We start from the raw sequence: 21,133 nt of genomic DNA on the forward strand, positions 1-21,133 counted from the left end.
AGTATGTCAGTGAGCCAGACACAGCCCAGACCACCACAGTCAAACACACAGGGTGGAAGAGAAGGAGAGCGAGTCAGAGACAGAGAGTTCTAGGCAAGTGATGAGAGCACAGTGACTACTTGTCATTTTCTCACTCATCTGGTGATGTCAGCAGAACTCAATCTACTAGACAGAAGCTTGACTGAGTTGATGGTTACGGGTGCCATTTTTCTTCAGTAAAACAACCCTGAGAAACTCCTGAGAAGAAGAGAAGACGGATCTTTATCACACTTTTGAATAGACCGTTCAGATAGGGGCAGAGTTTCAGCCCTGGTCTAATCTTGTGCGTTGTGATTCTCATAGAAGAGATAGTGAGATTCTTCTTCACCATGACAGGCAGACTGCATCTCCTGATTCTGGGTGAGTCCTTTTTGTAAACTGTTTACACAGAAATCATGTTGCCATGGAGAAGGTTGTGTGTTTTTTAGAGAAAGCACTAAATCAGACAGTGTTTATGTTTGGTCGGGGATGGTTAGATGAAGAGTAAAGTAAAAGACATGTGGCTGTTGAACTTGAAGAGGCAAATCCTAACTTGAATTGAATTTTCACTTAGTTATGCTTTGATATCAATGGGAGACTAAGTGTTAATTTGACTTCAATTAGAATTTGCCTGAAATGCTAACGTGCAAATTCATTGGCAGGTCATCATGATCAGGGTCCCACAGGAGGTCACTACAGGGTTGAACACCTCTCAGCTTAGCCTGCTCCAAGATCTGTTCTTACTGTCTTGACAACCCCTATGGTCATGGTCACATGCCAAACACAAACAGATCTGGGACCAGGCTACTCTCACAATGCATTAGACATCATTTCTGACATAAACTGAAACTACATTTAGGAACAACTGAAAAATGTTATTAAGTAAAGCGGAATGTTGGAGTCAGCGGTGGAAAAAGTACCTAATTGTCATACTTAATGAAAATTAAAGGTACCTTTATAGAATATTACTCAAGTAAAAGTGAAAGTCACCCAGTAAAATACTACTTGAGTAAAAGTCTAAAAGTATTTGGTTTTAAACGTACTTAAGTATCAAAAGTAAATGTATATATCCTTTCAGATTCCTTATATTATGCAAACCAGACGGCACAATTTTCTTGTTTTAAAAATGTATGGTTAGCCAGGGGAACACTTCAACACTCAGACATCATGTACAAACAAAGCATTTGTCCTTAGTGAGTCCGCCAGGCAGTAGGGATGACCAGGGATGTTCTCTTAATAAGGATGTAAATTGGACCATTTTCCTGTCCTGCTAAGCATTCAAAATGCAATGAGTACTTTAGGGTGTGAAGGAAAATGTATGGAGTAAAAAGTACATTATTTTCTTTAGGAATGTAGTAAAGTAAAAGTAGTCAAAAATATACATAGTGAAGTACAGATTCACCAAAAATCTACTTAAGTAGTACATTAAAGTATTTTTACTTAACTACTTTACCATTGTGCCATTGTGTGTGCAAAGGTTGGAATCCATTTAAAATCCTGTTAATAGCCTGTTGAAATTGTTGAGTTGTTCAGTTTATTGCAACTATTTTACATGTGGCTAATAGATCTGTCTTGCTTCCTTGTGGAATCCCTTTTACGGCATTAGCATTTATAACTTATTTCCAGTAAGTGGAAAATCAGCAAGTACTTTTTACTGGTTCATTGAGTAAGACAGAGCAATAGGGACACAGCTCTTAAAATGGAAACAATGACACTCATCAGAACTGAATGGAACCTAAAGGACAAACCATTGTCATAACACTGAATGACTTTTGGGAATCTGAGGACTAAAAGCCTGAAGGAGCACATTCAGAGGAATTAGTAGTAGACAGAGAGACCGCCAGAGAGAGACACTCTCCCTATTCTTCATCCTAGACTCTGTTCCTTGGCCTTTATTAACAGTGGTTTCTATAATAGAGGTCGACCGATTAATCAGAATGGCCGATTAATTAGGGACAGTTTCAAGTTTTCATAACAATCGGTACTCTGCATTTTTGGACACCAATCATGGCCGATTACATTGCACTCCACGAGGAGACTGCTGGCAGGCTGACTACCGATACAGTGCCTGTTAATTTATCATTGAATCATAGCCTACTTCGCCAAACGGGTGATTTAACAAGCGCATTCGCAAAAAAAGCACTGTCATTGCACCAATGTGTACCTAACCATAAACATCAACGCCTTTCTTAAAATCAATACACAAGTATATATTTTTAAATCTGCATATTTAGTTAATATTACCTGATATCATGAATTTCTTTTAACTAGGGAAATTGTGTCACTTCTCTTGCGTTCTGTGCAACAGAGTCAGGGTATATGCAGCAGTTTGGGCCGCCTGGCTCGTTGCGAACTGTGTGAAGACCATTTCTTCCTAACAAAGACAGCCAACTTCGCCAAACGGGGGATGATTTAACCAAAGCGCATTTGCAAAAAAAGCACAATCGTTGCACAAATGTACCTAACCATAAACATCAATACACCGAAGCATATATTTTTAAACCTGCATATTTAGTTTTAAAAAAATCCAAGTTAGCAGGCAATATTAAACTAGGAAAATTGTGTCACTTCTCTTGCGTTCATTGTACATAGAGTCAGGGTATATGCAACAGTTTGGTCCGCCAGGCTTGTTGAGAACTAATTTGCCAGGATTTTACGTAATTATGACATAATGTTGTGATAATGTTGTCATCAGGTTGTGCAATGTAACAGGAATATTTAGATTTATGGATGCCACCCGTTAGATGAAATACAGAACGGTTCCATATTTCACTGAAAGAATAAACATTTTGTTTTCGAAATGATAGTTTCCGTATTTGACCATATTAATGACCTAAGGCTCGTATTTCTGTGTGTTATTATGTTAGAATTAAGTCTATGATTTGACATTTGATCCTGGCTGACTGGCGGATCTGGAAGATCCTGGCTGACTGGCGGATCCTGGCTGACTGGCGGATCTGGAAGATCCTGGCGGATCCTGGCTGACTAGCGGATCCTGGCTGACTGGCGGATCTGGCAGATCCTGGCTGACTCGCGGCTCTGGCTGCTCCATGCAGACTGGAGCCTCTGGCTGCTCCATGCAGACTGGAGGCTCTGGCTGCTCCATGCAGACTGGCGGCTCTGGCTGCTCCATGCAGACAGGCGCCTCTGGCTGCTCCATGCAGACTGGCGGCTCTGGCTGCTCCATGCAGACTGGCGGCTCTGGCTGCTCCATGCAGACTGGCGGCTCTGGCTGCTCCATGCAGCCCTGGGTTCTCCATGCAGACCGGCAGCTCTGGCTGCTCCATGCAGACTGGCAGCTCTGGCTGCTCCATGCAGACTGGCAGCTCTGGCTGCTCCATGCAGACTGGCTGCTCTGGCTGCTCCATGCAGACTGGCAGCTCTGGCAGCGCTGAACAGGCGGGAGACTCCAGCAGCGCTGAACAGGCGGGAGACTCCGGCAGCGCTGTAGAGGAGGAAGGCTCTGGCAGCGCTAAACAAGCGGGAGACTCCGGCAGCGCAGAACAGGCGGGAGCACCTGTGTTGATGGGACGGAGAGACAGCCTGGTGCGGGGTGCCGGCACTGGTGGTACCGGGCTGGGGACACGCACCTCAGGGTCGAATGCCTTGCATACTATGCCAAACCAACAGCCTTCTCTCTATTCTGTCCAATACATCCTCACTTTCAGACTCAGCACTCAGCTTCGCCGACAGCTCCAATTCCATCCATGGCTCCTTACGGTAAATAGTGGGAGTTGGCTCAGGTCTGACTCCTGACTCTGCCACACTCTCCCTGTGCCCCCACCCCCCCAATACATTTTTGGGGCTGCCTCTCGGGCTTCCAGCCGCTCTGCCGTGCTAGCTCCTCCTGCTGCTGCTTTTGCTGCTGCTGCTGTTGCTCCTGCTGCACGTGTTGCTTCTCCTGCTGCTGCTGTTGCTGCTGCCTTTACCACTCCGCTTGGTCCTTGGTTGGTGGGTGATTCTGTTACGGTTTTCTTGCGTTGAAGGAGAGGTGGACCAAAATGCAGCGTGGTAATTTTTATACATCTTTAATGAAGATAAAAACGAACAATACAAAACAAGAAATGTGAAAACCTAAACAGCCTATCTTTTTTTTTTTTGTAAAAAAAATAATTTATTACCTTCAATACCATTCATTCTTTACAACTCATAATTTTCATACATATTCCAATAATGGTATTTTAATTTAACTAAACAAAAACCCCAAACAAAACCTCAGGGGAGCATCTTCCCTCCCAGTCACCCTACAAACTACCTTTCCCTATCTCCCCGTCCCTAATCTATCCCCTTACAAATCTAAATGACACCCAGCCCTAAACCCCCTTCCACCTCTCCCGAGCAGCATGCTGCCCCCACTTCCTCTCCTCCCTCTTCATCCTCCCCCTCAAATCTCCTTCCACCCTCCTCACTATCCCTTCCACCCCCCAATATCTCCCTGTCTTCACCATGTTCTGCCTGGCTTCCCACAGCCCCCGTTTAAAGAGACTCATGAGAAGCCATAGCAGAAACCTGTCCCTATCCGTCCCTCTCGCTCTCCCTACACCTCTCTCTAACCTGGCCCACGTCAATACAAAATCCCCCCTTACCAAACCTAACAACACCCGTGCCCTAGCCCATACAACTCCGGCAGAGGCACAGTCCCAAAAGACATGGCGCACAGTCTCCTCCCTGCCACAAGAGGATCTTGGACAGGTGGGGGTTGCACCAAACTATACCGGTACATGATGGAACGTACCGGCAAGCACTTATGGAGGCTCAACCAATTCAGGTGATCCCTCCCAGACCACTTCCGAGATGCCCACTACAGGCGCCGGACTCCCTGCCTTTCTGACCTCCTCGTACAGGTGCCTGTGATCTAAACCTACTCGGGCAACTTCAACCTCAGGGTGCGCACGCAGCCACTTGGCCGCATGACCAAAGTGCCATGGCAGCTGTTCCGCCCGAGGACCCATGTTAGACCACACTATTACGCTTCTCGCCTGATACGAGAAGAACACCCGCAGGAGGTAACCGGACGGTTGTATCACTGGATGAGCAAGCTCCGTTAACAAGAAAGAAACAAAAATTGCGTCCAGCTTGAGAGGGAAATGTGGTACCCCCCTACCTCCCTCCCCGATGGGACAGAGCATGCGTGCCCTGGCGACCCACTCGCACCTGCCACTCCACATGAACTGAAACACAAGCCTCACTAGAGGCCTCCTCAGACAAGCCGGCAATGGGTAGATGTACGCCAAATACAAAAGAGACGGCAACACACCCACCTTTAGGACCAGGACTTTGCCCATAAAAGACAAATACCTAGCCTTCCACATTGCTAGCTTCCTCTGTACCACTGCGATACGCATGTTCCAGTTCAGCGTCGCTGAGCCAGAGGTCTCAAAATGGACCCCGAGAATCCTCAGGGCCCCCTCACAGAGAGATAACCCCCCGGGCACATCCGTTCTACCGCGCCATCTTCCGAAAAACTTGACGGAAGACTTTACATGGTTCAGAACCGCTCCCAACGCTCGGGTGAAATCCCCAAAGATGGCAAGGGACCTTGTCAGGCACGAGTCCTTGCACAGCAGCAAGGAAGTGTCGTCGGCGTACTGCGTCATCTTAACACGCAGCCCACCACTTCCAGGGATCAACAAGCCTTCCACCCCTGTGTCTGCCCTAATGGCAGCCCCCAGAGGCTCCATGTACAGAACGAAGAGGAGAGCCGAGAGTGGGCACCCCTGCCTGACCCCAGATGAGAGGTCAAAAACATCACCCAAGTGACTATTTACACTAACTCGGCACCCCACTCCGACATATAATGTACGAATCCATCCTATGAACTTCTCCCCAAATCCTAATCGACCTAACACTCTGAATAAAAAGGATCTATTCACGCGATCAAAGGCTTTCGTCTGATCTAGCGCTGCTACCATTAAAGGCAGTCCTCTATCTTCAACCCAAGCGATGGAGTCCCTGATTAACTGTAGGTTCCATATAATAGAGCGGCCCTCTACCCCACACGTCTGATCCTCATGGATGACGTAGGGAAGGGCTGTGCGCAACCGGTCTGCTAAAACCTTTGCAAGTAGCTTGTAATCTACACACAGCATGGTCAACGGCCGCCAGTTGCCAAGGTCTGTTACTTCCCCCTTCTTATATAAAAGCGACAGCACACCAACAGCCATTGATCCCCCCCCCCCGGGACCCCCGTCTCAAGGATGGCCTTCAAGACTTGGAGGACCACTGGTCCAAGTATACCCCAAAACTTGAGATAAAACTCAGCCGGCAGCCCATCCATCCCAGGCACCTTCCCTTTTCCCATCCTCCTAAGAGCGCTCTCAACCTCTTCTAGTGAAATCTGGGCCTCCATCACTTCTCTAATGTCCTCCGGCAACCGCCTGGACAAGTGTTCTAAAACACATTTCCCTGCTCTACATCTATTTCCCTTTCCTTAAATAAACCTTGGAAATGATCAGTTGTCACCCTGACCATATCCTCTGGTTCTCTAACTATACTACCATTTTCTTCCCTAACGCCATGCATTACCTTCCTACTCTGTCTGGCCCTAACCGACTTAAAGAACATAGCAGAACAAGTCTCATTATGTTCTAGAAAGCCACTATGCGCACGCTCCAGGAAAGCTCGAGCCTTCCGCTCCTGCAACTCCCTGAGCTGCGCCTTTAGGGTTGCGGATCTCTCCCAGTCAAACGACCCGCCGAGGTTGCCTGCCTCGTATTCGAGTTCAATTAACCTTTGGATACGATCCACCTCCCTCCTCTCCTCCCTTTTTTTTTCCTCTTGCAATACCCTATTATAAAAGCCCTAATCCTCACCTTAACTAATTCCCACCACTCTAACACCCCCTCGCACATGGACCGGAGGCCTTCAAGCCTCAAAAGAAACCATAAAACCCGTCAACAAAAGCCTGCTCCTCCAGCACATCCCGATCTAACTTCCAGTACCCCTACCAAAGAGGCAGACTGGCGACCCCACCTGCAGGAGCACCCCGTCGTGATCCGAAGAAAACAGGCAACAGCCGCCCAGACAACTTACCCAAAGACCTGGGTACAAAAATATAGTCGAGCCTCCGCTCAACCCCCTGGGTTGCGCCATGTAGGACCGTCCATTTTCGGAGTAGTGTGCAGACCACCATCTACCAGACCATGGCAAGCCATTAGCCCGGCAATGGCGCCTGCACTGCTATCCCCCCTATTCCTAAATCTGTATTAAAATCCCCCTATCACTAATTTCCTATTTGTGACACACAGGGGCGTCAGACAGTCCACCATCTCCCTCCTGTCTGCCACCACCTGTGGCCCATACACCACCACTAATCTAAATTTACAATCCCTTATCGTGACATCCACCCCTATAACCCTCCCTGCATTACCACAAAAGAATCCTCCACTTTTACCTCCCTGTGCCCACACAAAATCCCTACCCCCGATGAGTGCACCCCCCCAATACCCCAAACCGACTCCCCCTTGTCCCACTCCCTCTTAAACCTACTAACATCCCCTCCATCCCTCAGGTGAACCTCCTGTAAAAAACAAAAATCAAACCCCACACCCTCCAAATAACTAAAAACCGCCCTCCTCTTAACAAAATCCCTTAAACCCCTTACATTTAAACTAACAAAAGTAAAATTAGACCCCATGAAAGAATAAAATAAAAACATGTAATACACTCAAATTCTAAACCCAGACAGAAAAAAAAAAACAGGAGACTCACCCGATGCTCCCCTGCTCCATATCTACCGGTGAGAACACCATCCGTACTCCCGACATCCCCCTCTTCCTCCATCTCACCAACCCAGGATGCAGGAATAGTGTTTGGCTCGGGGTGCCCTGCACCCTGGGTCTACCCCCACAATCCTCCCCTCCCCAGTGCTGCAGCTGGTTTGGAAAAAATTGGGGAGGCTGAGTCCCCAAACAAAAACTCCCCACCTCCTCCTGTACCCAGTCCTGAGTCTTGTTAGGTGTGTCCCCACCCAACAGAAGTTGAGGGCCTGGGAAACCAGCAGCAACCCAGAGGTTTCTCCCACCCCCATCACTCTCTTGGCCATCCCTCCCTCTCACTGTCGGCCAATCGCACCCTCCTCTTCATTCTCTTCTTTGGTGATGGCGGCAGTGGAGAGATACCACCCCCCCCCACCAGCTCCTCCACCATACCCCTCATCTCTTCCACCAGGGCACTTTCCCCCCAGTCCACTTGCTCTTCCACCGTCTCCTTCTCCAACACTCCTCCCTCGCTTTCTTCTCTCTCATGCTCCTCCACTCGGTTGCCTTCTTCCGCCGCTTTTCCTGGTTCTCCTACTCCCGTGCCTTCCGTTTCCTTCTCTCTTCCATCCGCCGCTTCTTGCTCCTCCTCCTTCCTTGCGGCCTTCCCCTCTGGACCTGTACTCTGGTCATGAGGCGTGCTTCCTTCCCCTCCTCTTCTTCCCCCATCCCCCGCTCCTGCTCCCCCCAGCCGCAGACGCATATGACCTCTGACGAGCCGGGCACCCCCGCCACAGGTGTGCTGACGAGCCACACCTGTGGCACGCCTTAGGCTTGTCACAATCCCTCGCCTCGTGTTCCTCAGATCCACAAAATCTGCATTTTCTTGTGCTGCACAAGGCGAATATGTGTCCGTAGGCCATACAGCGCCTGCAAAATGGGGGCTGACGTGCATAAAACAACGTCCCCCTGTCAGCCCCTAGGGAGAACATAGCAGGAGGATGGAGGTAGCCACCATGTCCCTTTGGGTCCTCTCTGAGGAGGGCCTGGAAGCCTCTCCTCCCATTCCAAAACCCAAGGGAGTCTTTGAGGTGCCTTGCTGAGGAGACGTTATCCATGTATCTCCCCAAAAGGCCCTCACCTCTTCGTCCTTAACGTATGGGTTGTAAATGTTGACAGTTACAACCCTAAAGTTGTTCTTCGCCAGGCTTGTTATTTCAGTGGCTCATCGGCCTCTCACCTCTCACTGCTCTTGCCCTTCTCAGGATATCATCGTGTTTCTCCTCTGTATATAGTGCCACGTCGTATGCTCCCTCAAACGAGTTGCCTTGGAAACAAAACACGTCCTTCACCGTCAGCTTTAGAATCCCCATCAATATTATCCTTCCAAAAGTTTCCCGTCCTAAAGGCTCCAACTCCTTTTCCTTCCAAGCAAACCGAATCGTGTTGGCCAGCCCAATCCCAGGGACCGACCGTGTTGATGTATTTAGCACCATCTCCGCAAGGAGAATGGCGCTCGTTCTCTTCTCTTCCAAAACAAGGAAAAAGGAAAAAACCAAAGTGACTGAGCCTATTTTTTTTTTTTTTAATAAAAATAGTTTATTATCTTCAATACCATTCATTCTTTACAACTCATAATTTACATACATACACAAATAATGGTATTTTAAATAAACTAATTAAACTAAAACATAAACCCCAAACAAAACCTCAGGGGAGCATCTTCCCTCCCCGTTACCCTACAAAATACCTCTCCCTATCTCCCCGTCCCTAATCTATCCTCTTACAAATCTAAATGACACCCAGCCCTAAACCCCCTTCCACCTCTCCCGAGCAGCATGCTGCCCCCACTTCCTCTCCTCCCTCTTCATCCTCCCCTCAAATCTCCTTCCACCCTCCTCACTATCCCTTCCACCCCCAATCTTTCCCTGTCTTCACCATGTTCTGCCTTGCTTCCCACAGCCCCCGTTTAAAGAGACTCATGAGAAGCCAGAGCAGAAACCTGTCCCTATCCGTCCCTCTCGCTCTCCCTACACCCCTCTCTAACCTGGCCCACGTCAATACAAAATCCCCCTTTACCAAACCTAACAACACCCGTGCCCTAGCCCATACTACTCCGGCAAAGGCACAGTCCCAAAGACATGGCGCACAGTCTCCTCCCTGCCACAAGAGGATCTTAGACAGGTGGGGGATTGCACCAAATTATACCGGTACAAGATGGAACGTACCGGCAAACACTTATGAAGGCTCAACCAATTCAGGTCCTTGAGCCTGTTATCCAGACCCCGCGCCTGCACTCCCTCCCAGACCACTTCCGAGATGCCCACTACAGGCGCCGGACTCCCTGCCCTTCTGACCTCCTCGTACAGGTGCCTGTGATCTAAACCTACTCAGGCAACTTCAACCTCAGGGTGCGCACGCAGCCACTTGGCCGCATGACCAAAGTGCCACGGCAGCTGTTCCGCCCGAGGACCCGTGTTAGACCACACCATTATGCTTCTCGCCTGATACGAGAAAACACCCGCAGGAGGTAACCGGACGGGTGTATCACTGGCTGAGCAAGCTCCGTTAACAAGAAGGAAACAAAAATTGAGTCCAGCTTGAGGGGGAAATGTGGTACCCCCTACCTCCCTCCCCGATGGGACAGATCATGCGTGCCCTGGCGACCCACTCGCACCTGCCACTCCACATAAACTGAAACACAAGCCTCACTAGAGGCCTCCTCAGACAAGCCGGCAATGGGTAGATGTATGCCAAATACAAAAGAGACGGCAACACATCCACCTTTAGGACCAGGACTTTGCCCATAAAAGACAAATACCTAGCTTTCCACATTGCTAGCTTCCTCTGTACCACTGCGATACGCATGTTCCAGTTTAGCGTCGCTGAGCCGGAGGTCTCAAAATGGACCCGAGAATCCTCAGGGCCCCCTCACAGAGAGATAACCCCCCAGGCACATCCGTTCTACCGCGCCATCTTCCGAAAAACTTGACTGAAGACTTTGCATGGTTCAGAACTGCTCCCGACGCTCGGGTGAAATCCCCAAAGATGGCAAGGGACCTTGTCAGGCACGAGTCCTTGCACAACAGCAAGGAAGTGTCGTCGGCGTACTGCGTCATCTTAACACGCAGCCCACCACTTCCAGGGATCAGCAAACCTTCCACCCCTGTGTCTGCCCTAATGGCAGCCCCAGAGCTCCATGTACAGAACGAAGAGGAGAGCCGAGTGGGCACCCTGCCTGACCCCAGACGAGAGGTCAAAAACATCACCCAAGTGACTATTTACACTAACTCGGCACCCCGCTCCGACATATAATGTACGAATCCATCCTATAAACTTCTCCCCAAATCCTAATCGACCTAACACTCTGAATAAAAAGGATCTATTCACGCGATCGAAGGCTTTCGCCTGATCTAGCGCTGCTACCATTAAAGGCAGACCTCTATCTTCAACCCAAGCGATGGAGTCCCTGATTAACTGTAGGTTCCATCGAATAGAGCGGCCCTCTACCCCGCACGTCTGATCCTCATGAACGACGTAGGGAAGGGCTGTGCGCAACCGGTCTGCTAAAACCTTTGCAAGTAGCTTGTAATCTACACACAGCATGGTCAACGGCCGCCAGTTGCCAAGGTCTGTTACTTCCCCCTTCTTATATAAAAGTGACAGCACACCAACAGCCATTGATCCCCCCGGGACCCCCGTCTCAAGGATGGCCTTCAAGACTTCGAGGACCACTGGTCCAAGTATACCCCAAAACTTGAGATAAAACTCAGCCGGCAGCCCATCTATCCCAGGCACCTTCCCTTTTCCCATCCTCCTAAGAGCGCTCTCAACCTCTTCTAGTGAGATCTGGGCCTCCATCACTTCTCTAATGTCCTCCGGCAACCGCCTGGACAAGTGTTCTAAAACACATTTCCCTGCTCTACATCTATTTCCCTTTCCTTAAATAAACCTTGGAAATGATCAGTTGTCACCCTGACCATATCCTCTGGTTCTCTAACTATACTACCATTTTCTTCCTAACACCATGCATTACCTTCCTACTCTGTCTTGCCCTAACCAACTTAAAGAACATAGCAGAACAAGTCTCATTATGTTCTAGAAAGCCACTATGCGCTCGCTCAAGGAAAGCTCGAGCCTTCCGCTCCTGCAACTCCCTGAGCTGCGCCTTTAGGGTTGCGGATCTCTCCCAGTCAATCGACCCGCCGAGGTTGCCTGCCTCGTATTCAAGTTCAATTAACCTCTGGATACGATCCACCTCCCTCCTCTCCTCCCTTTTTTTCCTCTTGCAATACCCTATTATAAAAGCCCTAATCCTCACCTTAACTAATTCCCACCACTCTAACACCCCCTCGCACATGGACCGGAGGCCCTCAAGCCTCCAAAAGAAACCATAAAACCCGTCAACAAAAGCCTGCTCCTCCAGCACATCCCGATCTAGCTTCCAGTACCCTCTACCAAAGAGGCAGACTGGCGACCCCACCTGCAGGAGCACCCCGTCGTGATCCGAAAGAAAACAGGCAACAGCCGCCCAGACAACTTACCCAAAGACCTGGGTACAAAAATATAGTCGAGCCTCCGCTCAACCCCTGGAGTTACGCCATGTAGGACCGTCCATTTTCGGAGTAGTGTGCAGACCACCATCTACCAGACCATGGCAAGCCATTAGCCTGGCAATGGCGCCCGCACTGCTATCCCCCTCTTCCTAAATCTGTATTAAAATCCCCCTATCACTAATTTCCTATTTGTGACACACAGGGGCGTCAGACAGTCCACCATCTCCCTTCTGTCTGCCACCACCTGTGGCCCATACACCACCACTAATCTAAATTTACAATCCCTTATCGTGACATCCACCCCTATAACCCTCCCCTGCATTACCACGAAAGAATCCTCCACTTTTACCTCCCTGTGCCCACACAAAATCCCTACCCCCGATGAGTGCACCCCCAACACCCCAAACCGACTCCCCCTTGTCCCACTCCCTCTTAAACCTAATAACATCCCCTCCATCCCTCAGGTGAACCTCCTGTAAAAAACAAAATCAAACCCCACACCCTCCAAATAACTAAAAACCGCCCTCCTCTTAACAAAATCCCTTAAACCCCTTACATTTAAACTAACAAAAGTAAAATTAGACCCCATGAAAGAATAAAATAAAAACATGTAATACACTCAAATTCTAAACCCAGACAGAAAAAAAAAAACAGGAGACTCACCCGATGCTCCCCTGCTCCATATCTACCGGTGAGAACACCATCCGTACTCCCGACATCCCCCCTCTTCCTCCATCTCACCAACCCAGGATGCAGGAATAGTGTTTGGCCCGGGGTGCCCTGCACCCTGGGTCTACCCCCACACTCCTCCCCTTCCCCAGTGCTGCAGCTGGTTTGGAAAAAAATTGGGGAGGCTGAGTCCCCAAACAAAAAACTCCCCACCTCCTCCTGTACCCAGTCCTGAGTCTTGTTAGGTGTGTCCCCACCCAACAGAAGTTGAGGGCCTGGGGAAACCAGCAGCAACCCAGAGGTTTCTCCCACCCCCATCACTCTCTTGGCCATCCCCTCCCTCTCACTGTCGGCCAATCGCCCCTCCTCTTCATTCTCTTCTTTGGTGATGGCGGCAGTGAAGAGATACCACCCCCCCCTGCCAGCTCCTCCACCATACCCCTCATCTCTTCCACCAGGGCACTTTCCCCCAGTCCACTTGCTCTTCCACCGTCTCCTTCTCCAACACTCCTCCCTCGCTTTCTTCTCTCTCATGCTCCTCCACTCGGTTGCCTTCTTCCGCCGCTTTTCCTGGTTCTCCTACTCCCGTGCCTTCCGTTTCCTTCTCTCTTCCATCCGCCGCTTCTGGCTCCTCCTCCTTCCTTGTGGCCTTCCCCTCTGGACCTGATACTCTGGTCATGAGGCGTGCTTCCTTCCCTCCTCTTCTTCCCCATCCCCCGCTCCTGCTCCCCCCCAGCAGCAGACGCATATGACCTCTGATGGGCCGGGCACCCCGCCACAGGTGTGCTGACGAGCCACACCTGTGGAACGCCTTAGGCTTGTCACAATCCCCGCCTCGTGTTCCTCAGATCACAAAATCTGCATTTTCTTGTGCTGCATGAGGCGAATATGTGTCCGTAGGCCATACAGCGTCTGCAAAATGGGGGCTGACGTGCATAAAACAACGTCCCCTGTCAGCCCCTAGGGAGAACATAGCAGGAGGATGGAGGTAGCCACCATGTCCCTTTGGGTCCTCTCTGAGGAGGGCCTGGAAGCCTCTCCTCCCATTCCAAAACCCAAGGAGTCTTTGAGGTGCCTTGCTGAGGAGACGTTATCCATGTATCTCCCCAAAAAAGCCCTCACCTCTTCGTCCTTAACGTATGGGTTGTAAATGTTGACAGTTTACAACCCTAAAGTTGTTCTTCGCCAGGCTTGTTATTTCAGTGGCTCATCGGCCTCTCACCTCTCACTGCTCTTGCCCTTCTCAGGATATCATCGTGTTTCTCCTCTGTATATAGTGCCACGTCGTATGCTCCCTCAAACGAGTTGCCTTGGAAACAAAACACGTCCTTCACCGTCAGCTTTAGAATCCCCATCAATATTATCCTTCCAAAAGATTCCCGTCCTAAAGGCTCAAACTCCTTTTCCTTCCAAGCAAACCGAATCGTGTTGGCCAGCCCAATCCCAGGGACCGACCGTGTTGATGTATTTAGCACCATCTCCGCAAGGAGAATGGCGCTCGTTCTCTTCTCTTCCAAAACAATTGAAAAGGAAAAAACCAAAGTGACTGAGCCTATCTGGTGCAAACTAACACAGAGACAGGAACAATCATCCACGAAACACTCAAAGAATATGGCTGCCTAAATATGGTTGCCAATCAGAGACAACGATAAACACCTGCCTCTGATTGAGAACCACTCCAGACAGCCATAGACTATGCTAGAAAACCCCACTAAGCCACAATCCCAATACCTATGAAAAACCCCAAGACAAAACACACCACATAAAAAACCCATGTCACACCCTGGCCTGACCAAAATAATAAAGAAAACACAAAATACTAAGACCAGGGCGTGACAGCAAGGAACTTAAATGTTAGCATTTTTAGCTTTTCTTCTCCAACACTTTGTTTTTGCATTATTTAAACCAAATTGAACATGTTTCATTATTTACTTGAGGCTACATTTATTGATGTATTATATTAAAATAAAAGTGTTCATTCAGGATTGTTGTAATTGCCATTATTACAAATAAATTAAATTGGCCGATTAATCGGTATCTGCTTTTTTTGGTCCTAATCGGTCGACCTCTAATCTATACTCTGATCTCCCCTGAAGCACCCCACAGTCTGATAACACTCACACCCCTCACCCATATGGTATTTGAAACTCACACATGTTTATGTACACACACAAACACAAAAACACACACATGTATGCACACACATACACTTTGAGAGAAAAACAATATCCTTGTTGCCATGACATCACAGCAAGGTGATAACATTCAGTGTGATTTCTCGCTGCCGTGAAGAAGACAGGAAGTCTTTGATGACACGTTGCAAGGGGTGGCTAATTGAGGTGAGGCAACTATCCCTCTTTAGGTGCATTTGGTTAGTTAGTGTCTCAATGGCTGAAACCTTTTATGTCAAATTCTTTAGAATTTAGAAGTATCAAATAAAATAAAATGTAATACATTGGGCAGACCACACCACCCTCTGGAGAGCCCTGTCTTTGTGGACGGTGCAGTTGCCATATCAGGCGGTGATACAGTCCGACAGGATGCGCTCAATGGTGCATCTGTAAAAGTTTGTGAGGGTCTTATGGGCCAAGCCGAATTTCTTCAGCCTTTTGAGGTTGAAGAGGCACTGTTGCGCCTTTGTCACCACACTGTCTGTGTGGGTGGACCATTTCAGATTGTCAGTGATGTGTGCGCCAAGGAACTTGAAGCTATTCACCTTCTTTACTGCGGTCCCGTCGATGTGGATGGGGGCGTGCTCTCTCTGCTGTCCACAATCTGCTCCTTTGTTTTGTTGAAGTTGATTGACAGGTTATTTTCCTGGCACCACTCCCCCAGGGCCCTCAACCCTTTCCCTGTAGGCTGTCTCGTCATTGTTGGTATCAGGCCTATCACCGTTTTGTCATCTACAAATGAACGTGACGAACGTGGCCACGCAGTCATGGGTGAACAGGGAGTACACAAGGGGGCTGATCACGCACCCTTGTCGTGCCCCTGTCCGTAAACACTCCAGCCAGCTGGTCTGTGCATGCTCTGAGGATGCGGCTAGGGATGCCGTCTGGGCCGGCAGCCTTGCGAGCGTTAGCATGCTTAAATGTCTTACTCAAGTAGGCCACAGAGAACGAGAGCTTATAGTCCACGGCGCTGTGATTCCCTTGAAGCGGGCAAAGGTGTTTCGCTTGTCAGGTAGCAAGACGTCTTGTTTTCCCTTTATAATCCGTGATTGTCTGGAGTCCCTGCCACATACAGTGGGGCAAAAAGGTATTTAGTCAGCCACCAATTGTGCAAGTTCTCCCACTTAAAAAGATGAGAGAAGCCTGTAATTTTCATCATAGGTACACTTCAACTATGACAGACAAAATGAGGAAAAAATATCCAGAAAATCACATTGTAGGATTTTTTATGGATTTATTTGCAAATTATGGTGGGAAATAAGTATTTGGTCAATAACAAAAGTTTATCTCAATACTTTGTTATATACCCTTTGTTGGCAATGACAGAGGTCAAACGTTTTCTGTTAGTCTTCACAAGGTTTTCACACACTGTTGCTGGTATTTTGGCCCATTCCTCCATGCAGATCTCCTCTAGAGCAGTGATGTTTTGGGGCTGTTGCTGGGCAACACGGACTTTCAACTCCCTCCAAAGATTTTCTATGGGGTTGAGATCTGGAGACTGGCTAGGCCACTCCAGGACCTTGAAATGCTTCTTACGAAGCCACTCCTTCGTTGCCCGGGCGGTGTGTTTGGGATCATTGTCATGCTGAAAGACCCAGCCACGTTTCATCTTCAATGCCCTTGCTGATGGAAGGAGGTTTTCACTCAAAATCTCACGATACATGGCCCCATTCATTCTTTCCTTTACACGGATCAGTCATCCTGGTCCCTTTGCAGAAAAACAGCCTCAAAGCATGATGTTTCCACCCCCATGCTTCACAGTAGGTATGGTGTTCTTTGGATGCAACTCAGCATTCTTTGTCCCTTTTACCAAAAGGTTCTATTTTGGTTTCATCTGACCATATGACATTCTCCCAATCTTCTTCTGGATCATCCAAATGCTCTCTAGCAAACTTCAGACGGGCCTGGACATGTACTGGCTTAAGCAGGGGGACACGTTTGGCACTGCAGGATTTGAGTCCCTGGTGGTGTAGTGTGTTACTGATGGTAGGCTTTGTTACATTGGTCCCAGCTCTCTGCAGGTCATTCACTAGGTCCCCCCATGTAGTTCTGGCATTTTTGCTCACCGTTCTTGTGATCATTTTGACCTCCACGGGGTGAGATCTTGCGTGGAGCCCCAGATCGAGGGAGATTATCAGTGGTCTTGTATGTCTTCCATTTCCTAATAATTGCTCCCACAGTTTATTTCCTCAAACCAAGCTGCTTACCTATTGCAGATTCAGTCTTCCCAGCATGGTGCAGGTCTACAATTTTGTTTCTGGTGTCCTTTGACAGCTCTTTGGTCTTGGCCATAATGGAGTTTGGAGTGTGACTGTTTGAGGTTGTAGACAGGTGTCTTTTATACTGATAACAAGTTCAAACAGGTGCCATTAATACAGGTAACGAGTGGAGGACAGAGGAGCCTCTTAAAGAAGAAGTTATAGGTCTGTGACAGCCAGAAATCTTGCTTGTTTGTAGGTGACCAAATACTTATTTTCCACCATAATTTGCAAATAAATTCATAAAAAATCCTACAATGTGATTTTCTGGATTTTTTTTTCTCATTTTGTCTGTCATAGTTGAAGTGTACCTATGATGAAAATTACAGGCCTCTCGTCTTTTTAAGTGGGAGAACTTGCACAATTGGTGGCTGACTAAATACTTTTTTCCACCACTGTAGGTCTCGTGTCTGAGCTGTTCAATTGCGACTTCACTTTGTCTCTGTACTGACGTTGTGCCTGTTTGAATGCCTTACAGTGGGCATAACTGGACTGTTTGTACTCAACTATATTCCCAGTCACGTTGCCATGGTCAAATGCGGTGGTTTGCAAAAATGCTGCCATCTATCCACAGTCGTAATAGTCACAGTGGGAACAACATCCCCTATGCACATCGTAATGAACTCAGTCACCGTGTCAGTGTATACGTCAGTGTTATTCACAGAAGCAACCCGGAACATATCTCTGTCCGCGTGATCAAAACAATCTTGAAGCATGGATTCCAATTGGTCACACCAGCATTTAATAGTCCTTACCATGGCTACTTCCTGTTTTAGTTTCTGCCTATAGGAAGGGAGGAGCAGGATGGAGGCGTGATCTGATTTGGGCGTGGGAGGGCCTTGTAGCCATCCCGGAAGGGAGAGTAGCAATGGTTGAGAGTTTTTGAAACTCGCGTGACGCAGACGATGTGTTTATAAAACTTCAGTAGTGTTTTCCTCAGATTTACTTTATTAAAGTCCCCAGCTACAATAAATGCGTCCTCAGGATATGTGGTTTCCAGTCTGCACAAAGTCCAGTGTAGTTCCTTGAAAGCCGTCATGGTATCAGCTTGAGGGGGAATATACACGGTTGTGATGATGACCGTAGAGAATTCTCTCTGGAGGTAATGCAGACTGCATTTGATTGTGAGGAATTTCTAGGTCGGGTGAACAAAAGGACTTGAGTTCCTGTAAATTACCACAATCATACCATGAGTAGTTTATCATACACCTCTGCCTTTCTTTTTCCCGGAGAGTTCTTTATTCCTGTCTTTGCAATGTACAGCTGGCTGTATGGAAGGGGACAGTATGGAAGGAGATCCTCGCCCTAAACTTGTCTACATTATTGTCCAGGGACTGAACATTAGCGAGTACTCGGGAGCAGTGGGTGGTATTAACGCCTCCACCGGCAGCATCCTGGAGCAGTCACTGGGATAAGTGGAATTGCCTTGGGGGGGTAAAAACAAAGGATCAAAGTTACCGCCGCTCTAATATTCAAAAGTTATTTCTGGCTGTATGTAATAATGCAAAGGACGTTCTGAGCTAATAAGGTGAGAAATAACATAAAAAGGAGCCATGAACAGGGCGACCATGTCTATCAGCGCCATCTTGAAAGCTATGCAAGGGGAAATAGATTATATGCCTTGAGAGGCACCTAAGGGTAGAATAATGACAAGCCCTGATGTCAACTGTCACACTCTAGCAAAACAGTTATCTGTGGAGGGAAAACACGGTAGATCCATTCTGCTACTCAGTTCAGTGGTAGCAGCTGGAAAGTTAGTGTCAGTCTGGTTGGCAGATGGAGTGGAAAAGGATAAATGGAGGGTTGTGAAGGGAGAGAACAAAGCTACTGTATCAGAGAACATTGTTTGACAGATGGTTCCTCAATGAAAAGTTACACTATTTAAAAAACGTTTTTTCTTAATATTTTTTACTAGTTAGAGTGAAACAGAGAGCACAATAAAAGTGGAACTTAAACAGTGCCAACAGATCGTTTAAGAAGACTCTCTCTGTGACCACAACATTCCACACTACTGCTGCCTCTTCTCTCCACCCATTACCACAATGGACTGACTCCCCATTTACTATCATACAGACTGAGGAGGTTTACAGTCATTATCACACAGTCCCATGCCAGGTGATGGCTTCCTGGTAAAGAGGAAATGGTCACCTCCGGACAGCCGTGTGCAATTCAGGGGTTATTATGGGCATATCCTGTGAGCACAGTTGCCGTAGGAACAATCTGCTGAAATCCAGATAGGGGGTATACCTTTTTGAACAGAGAGAGATAAAACCTTTTAAACCTTTACAAATTATTGCTGCAAGTGTCTGTGCCTGAAACCTCTCCAACTGATTAAGGTTACAACCTTACAATCATAGTCAAAGGTTGGTTCTACACAAGTAGTTTTGTCATGTACTTGTCAATATTACACATGTTCAGGGCACTCCCCCAATACCATTAATGTTCTGTGCTATCCAGGATCCTTGGGACATCCCTACCATATTGAATTTGAAATGTAAAAAGGTAAGGGTGAAGGTTAGGGTAAGGTGAGGGTTAAGGTTAGGCTTTAGGGTAGGGATGTTCCAAGTATCCAGGATAGCACTGACCATACGATAATGGGATAACGTATTGGAGAATCTGCCTGTTACTTACTCTGCAGCTCTTCACCTTGCCCTGCTGATGGAACATGCATCAGGCTGTCCTAAAGGATTCTATACAAATGGGAAACATTGCATTGGTATGTACATGTCTGTCTTGTATTATATCTTCTATATAGAGTTGAAGTCGGAAGTTTACATACACTTACGTTGGAGTCATTAAAACTAGTTTTTCAACCACTCCATAAATTTCTTGTTAACAAACTATAGTTTTGGCAAGTCGGTTAGGACATCTACTTTGTGCATGACAAGTAATTTTTCCAACAATTGTTTACAGACAGATTATTTCACTTATAATTCACTGCATCACAATTCCAGTGGGTCAGAAGTTTACATACACTAAGTTGAATGTGCCTTTAAACAGCTTGGAAAATTCCAGAAAATCCTGCTTCTGATTTGAGTCAATTGAAGGTGTACCTGTGGATGTATTTCAAGGCCTACCTTCAAACTCAGTGCCTCTTTGCTTCGACATTATGGGAAAATCAAAAGAAATCATCCAAGACCTCCACAAATCTGGTTCATCCTTGGGAGCAATTTCCAAACGCCTGAAGAAGGTACCACGTTACTCTGTACAAACAATAGTACGCAAGTATAAACACCATGGGACCACGTAGCCGTCATACTTCTCATGAAGGAGACGCGTTCTGTCTCTTAGAGATGAACGTACTTCGGTGCGAAAAATACAAATCAATCCCAGAACAACAGCAAATGACCTTGTGAAGAGGCTGGAGGAAACAGGTACAAAAGTATCTATATCCACAGTAAAAATGAGTCCTATATCGGCATAACCTGAAAGGCTGCTCAGTAAGGAAGAAACCACTGCTCCAAAACTGCCATAAAAAAGCCAGACTGCCGTTTGCAACTGCACATGGGGACAAACATCGTACTTTTGGAGAATTGTCCTCTGGTCTGATGAAACAAAAATAGAACTGTTTAGCCATAATGACCATCGTTATGTTTGGAGGAAAAAGGGGGAGGCTTGCAAGCCGAAGATCACCATCCCAACCGTGAAGCACGGGGGTGGCAGCATCATGTTGGGGGGGTGCTTTGCTGCAGGAGGGACTGGTGCAATTCACAAAATAGATGGCATCATGAGGTAGGAAAATTATGTGGATATAATGAAGCAAC

The 21,133-nt window shown here is 47.7% G+C and overlaps 1 protein-coding gene across 1 annotated transcript in view; it reads left to right on the top strand.

The window, feature by feature from the left end:
* Window positions 1-21,133, top strand: part of LOC115110832 (adhesion G protein-coupled receptor E5-like) — a 36,302-nt gene continuing 15,169 nt past the window's right edge. The window contains exons 1-2 of the mRNA XM_029636755.1: window positions 1-399; window positions 20,008-20,085. Coding sequence (XP_029492615.1) covers window positions 369-399; window positions 20,008-20,085 — 109 coding nt within the window. The 5' untranslated portion in view covers window positions 1-368. The remainder of the gene's footprint in view (window positions 400-20,007; window positions 20,086-21,133) is intronic.

The sequence above is a fragment of the Oncorhynchus nerka genome, linkage group LG26 (assembly GCF_034236695.1).
Source record: "Oncorhynchus nerka isolate Pitt River linkage group LG26, Oner_Uvic_2.0, whole genome shotgun sequence".
Lineage (NCBI taxonomy): Eukaryota > Metazoa > Chordata > Actinopteri > Salmoniformes > Salmonidae > Oncorhynchus > Oncorhynchus nerka.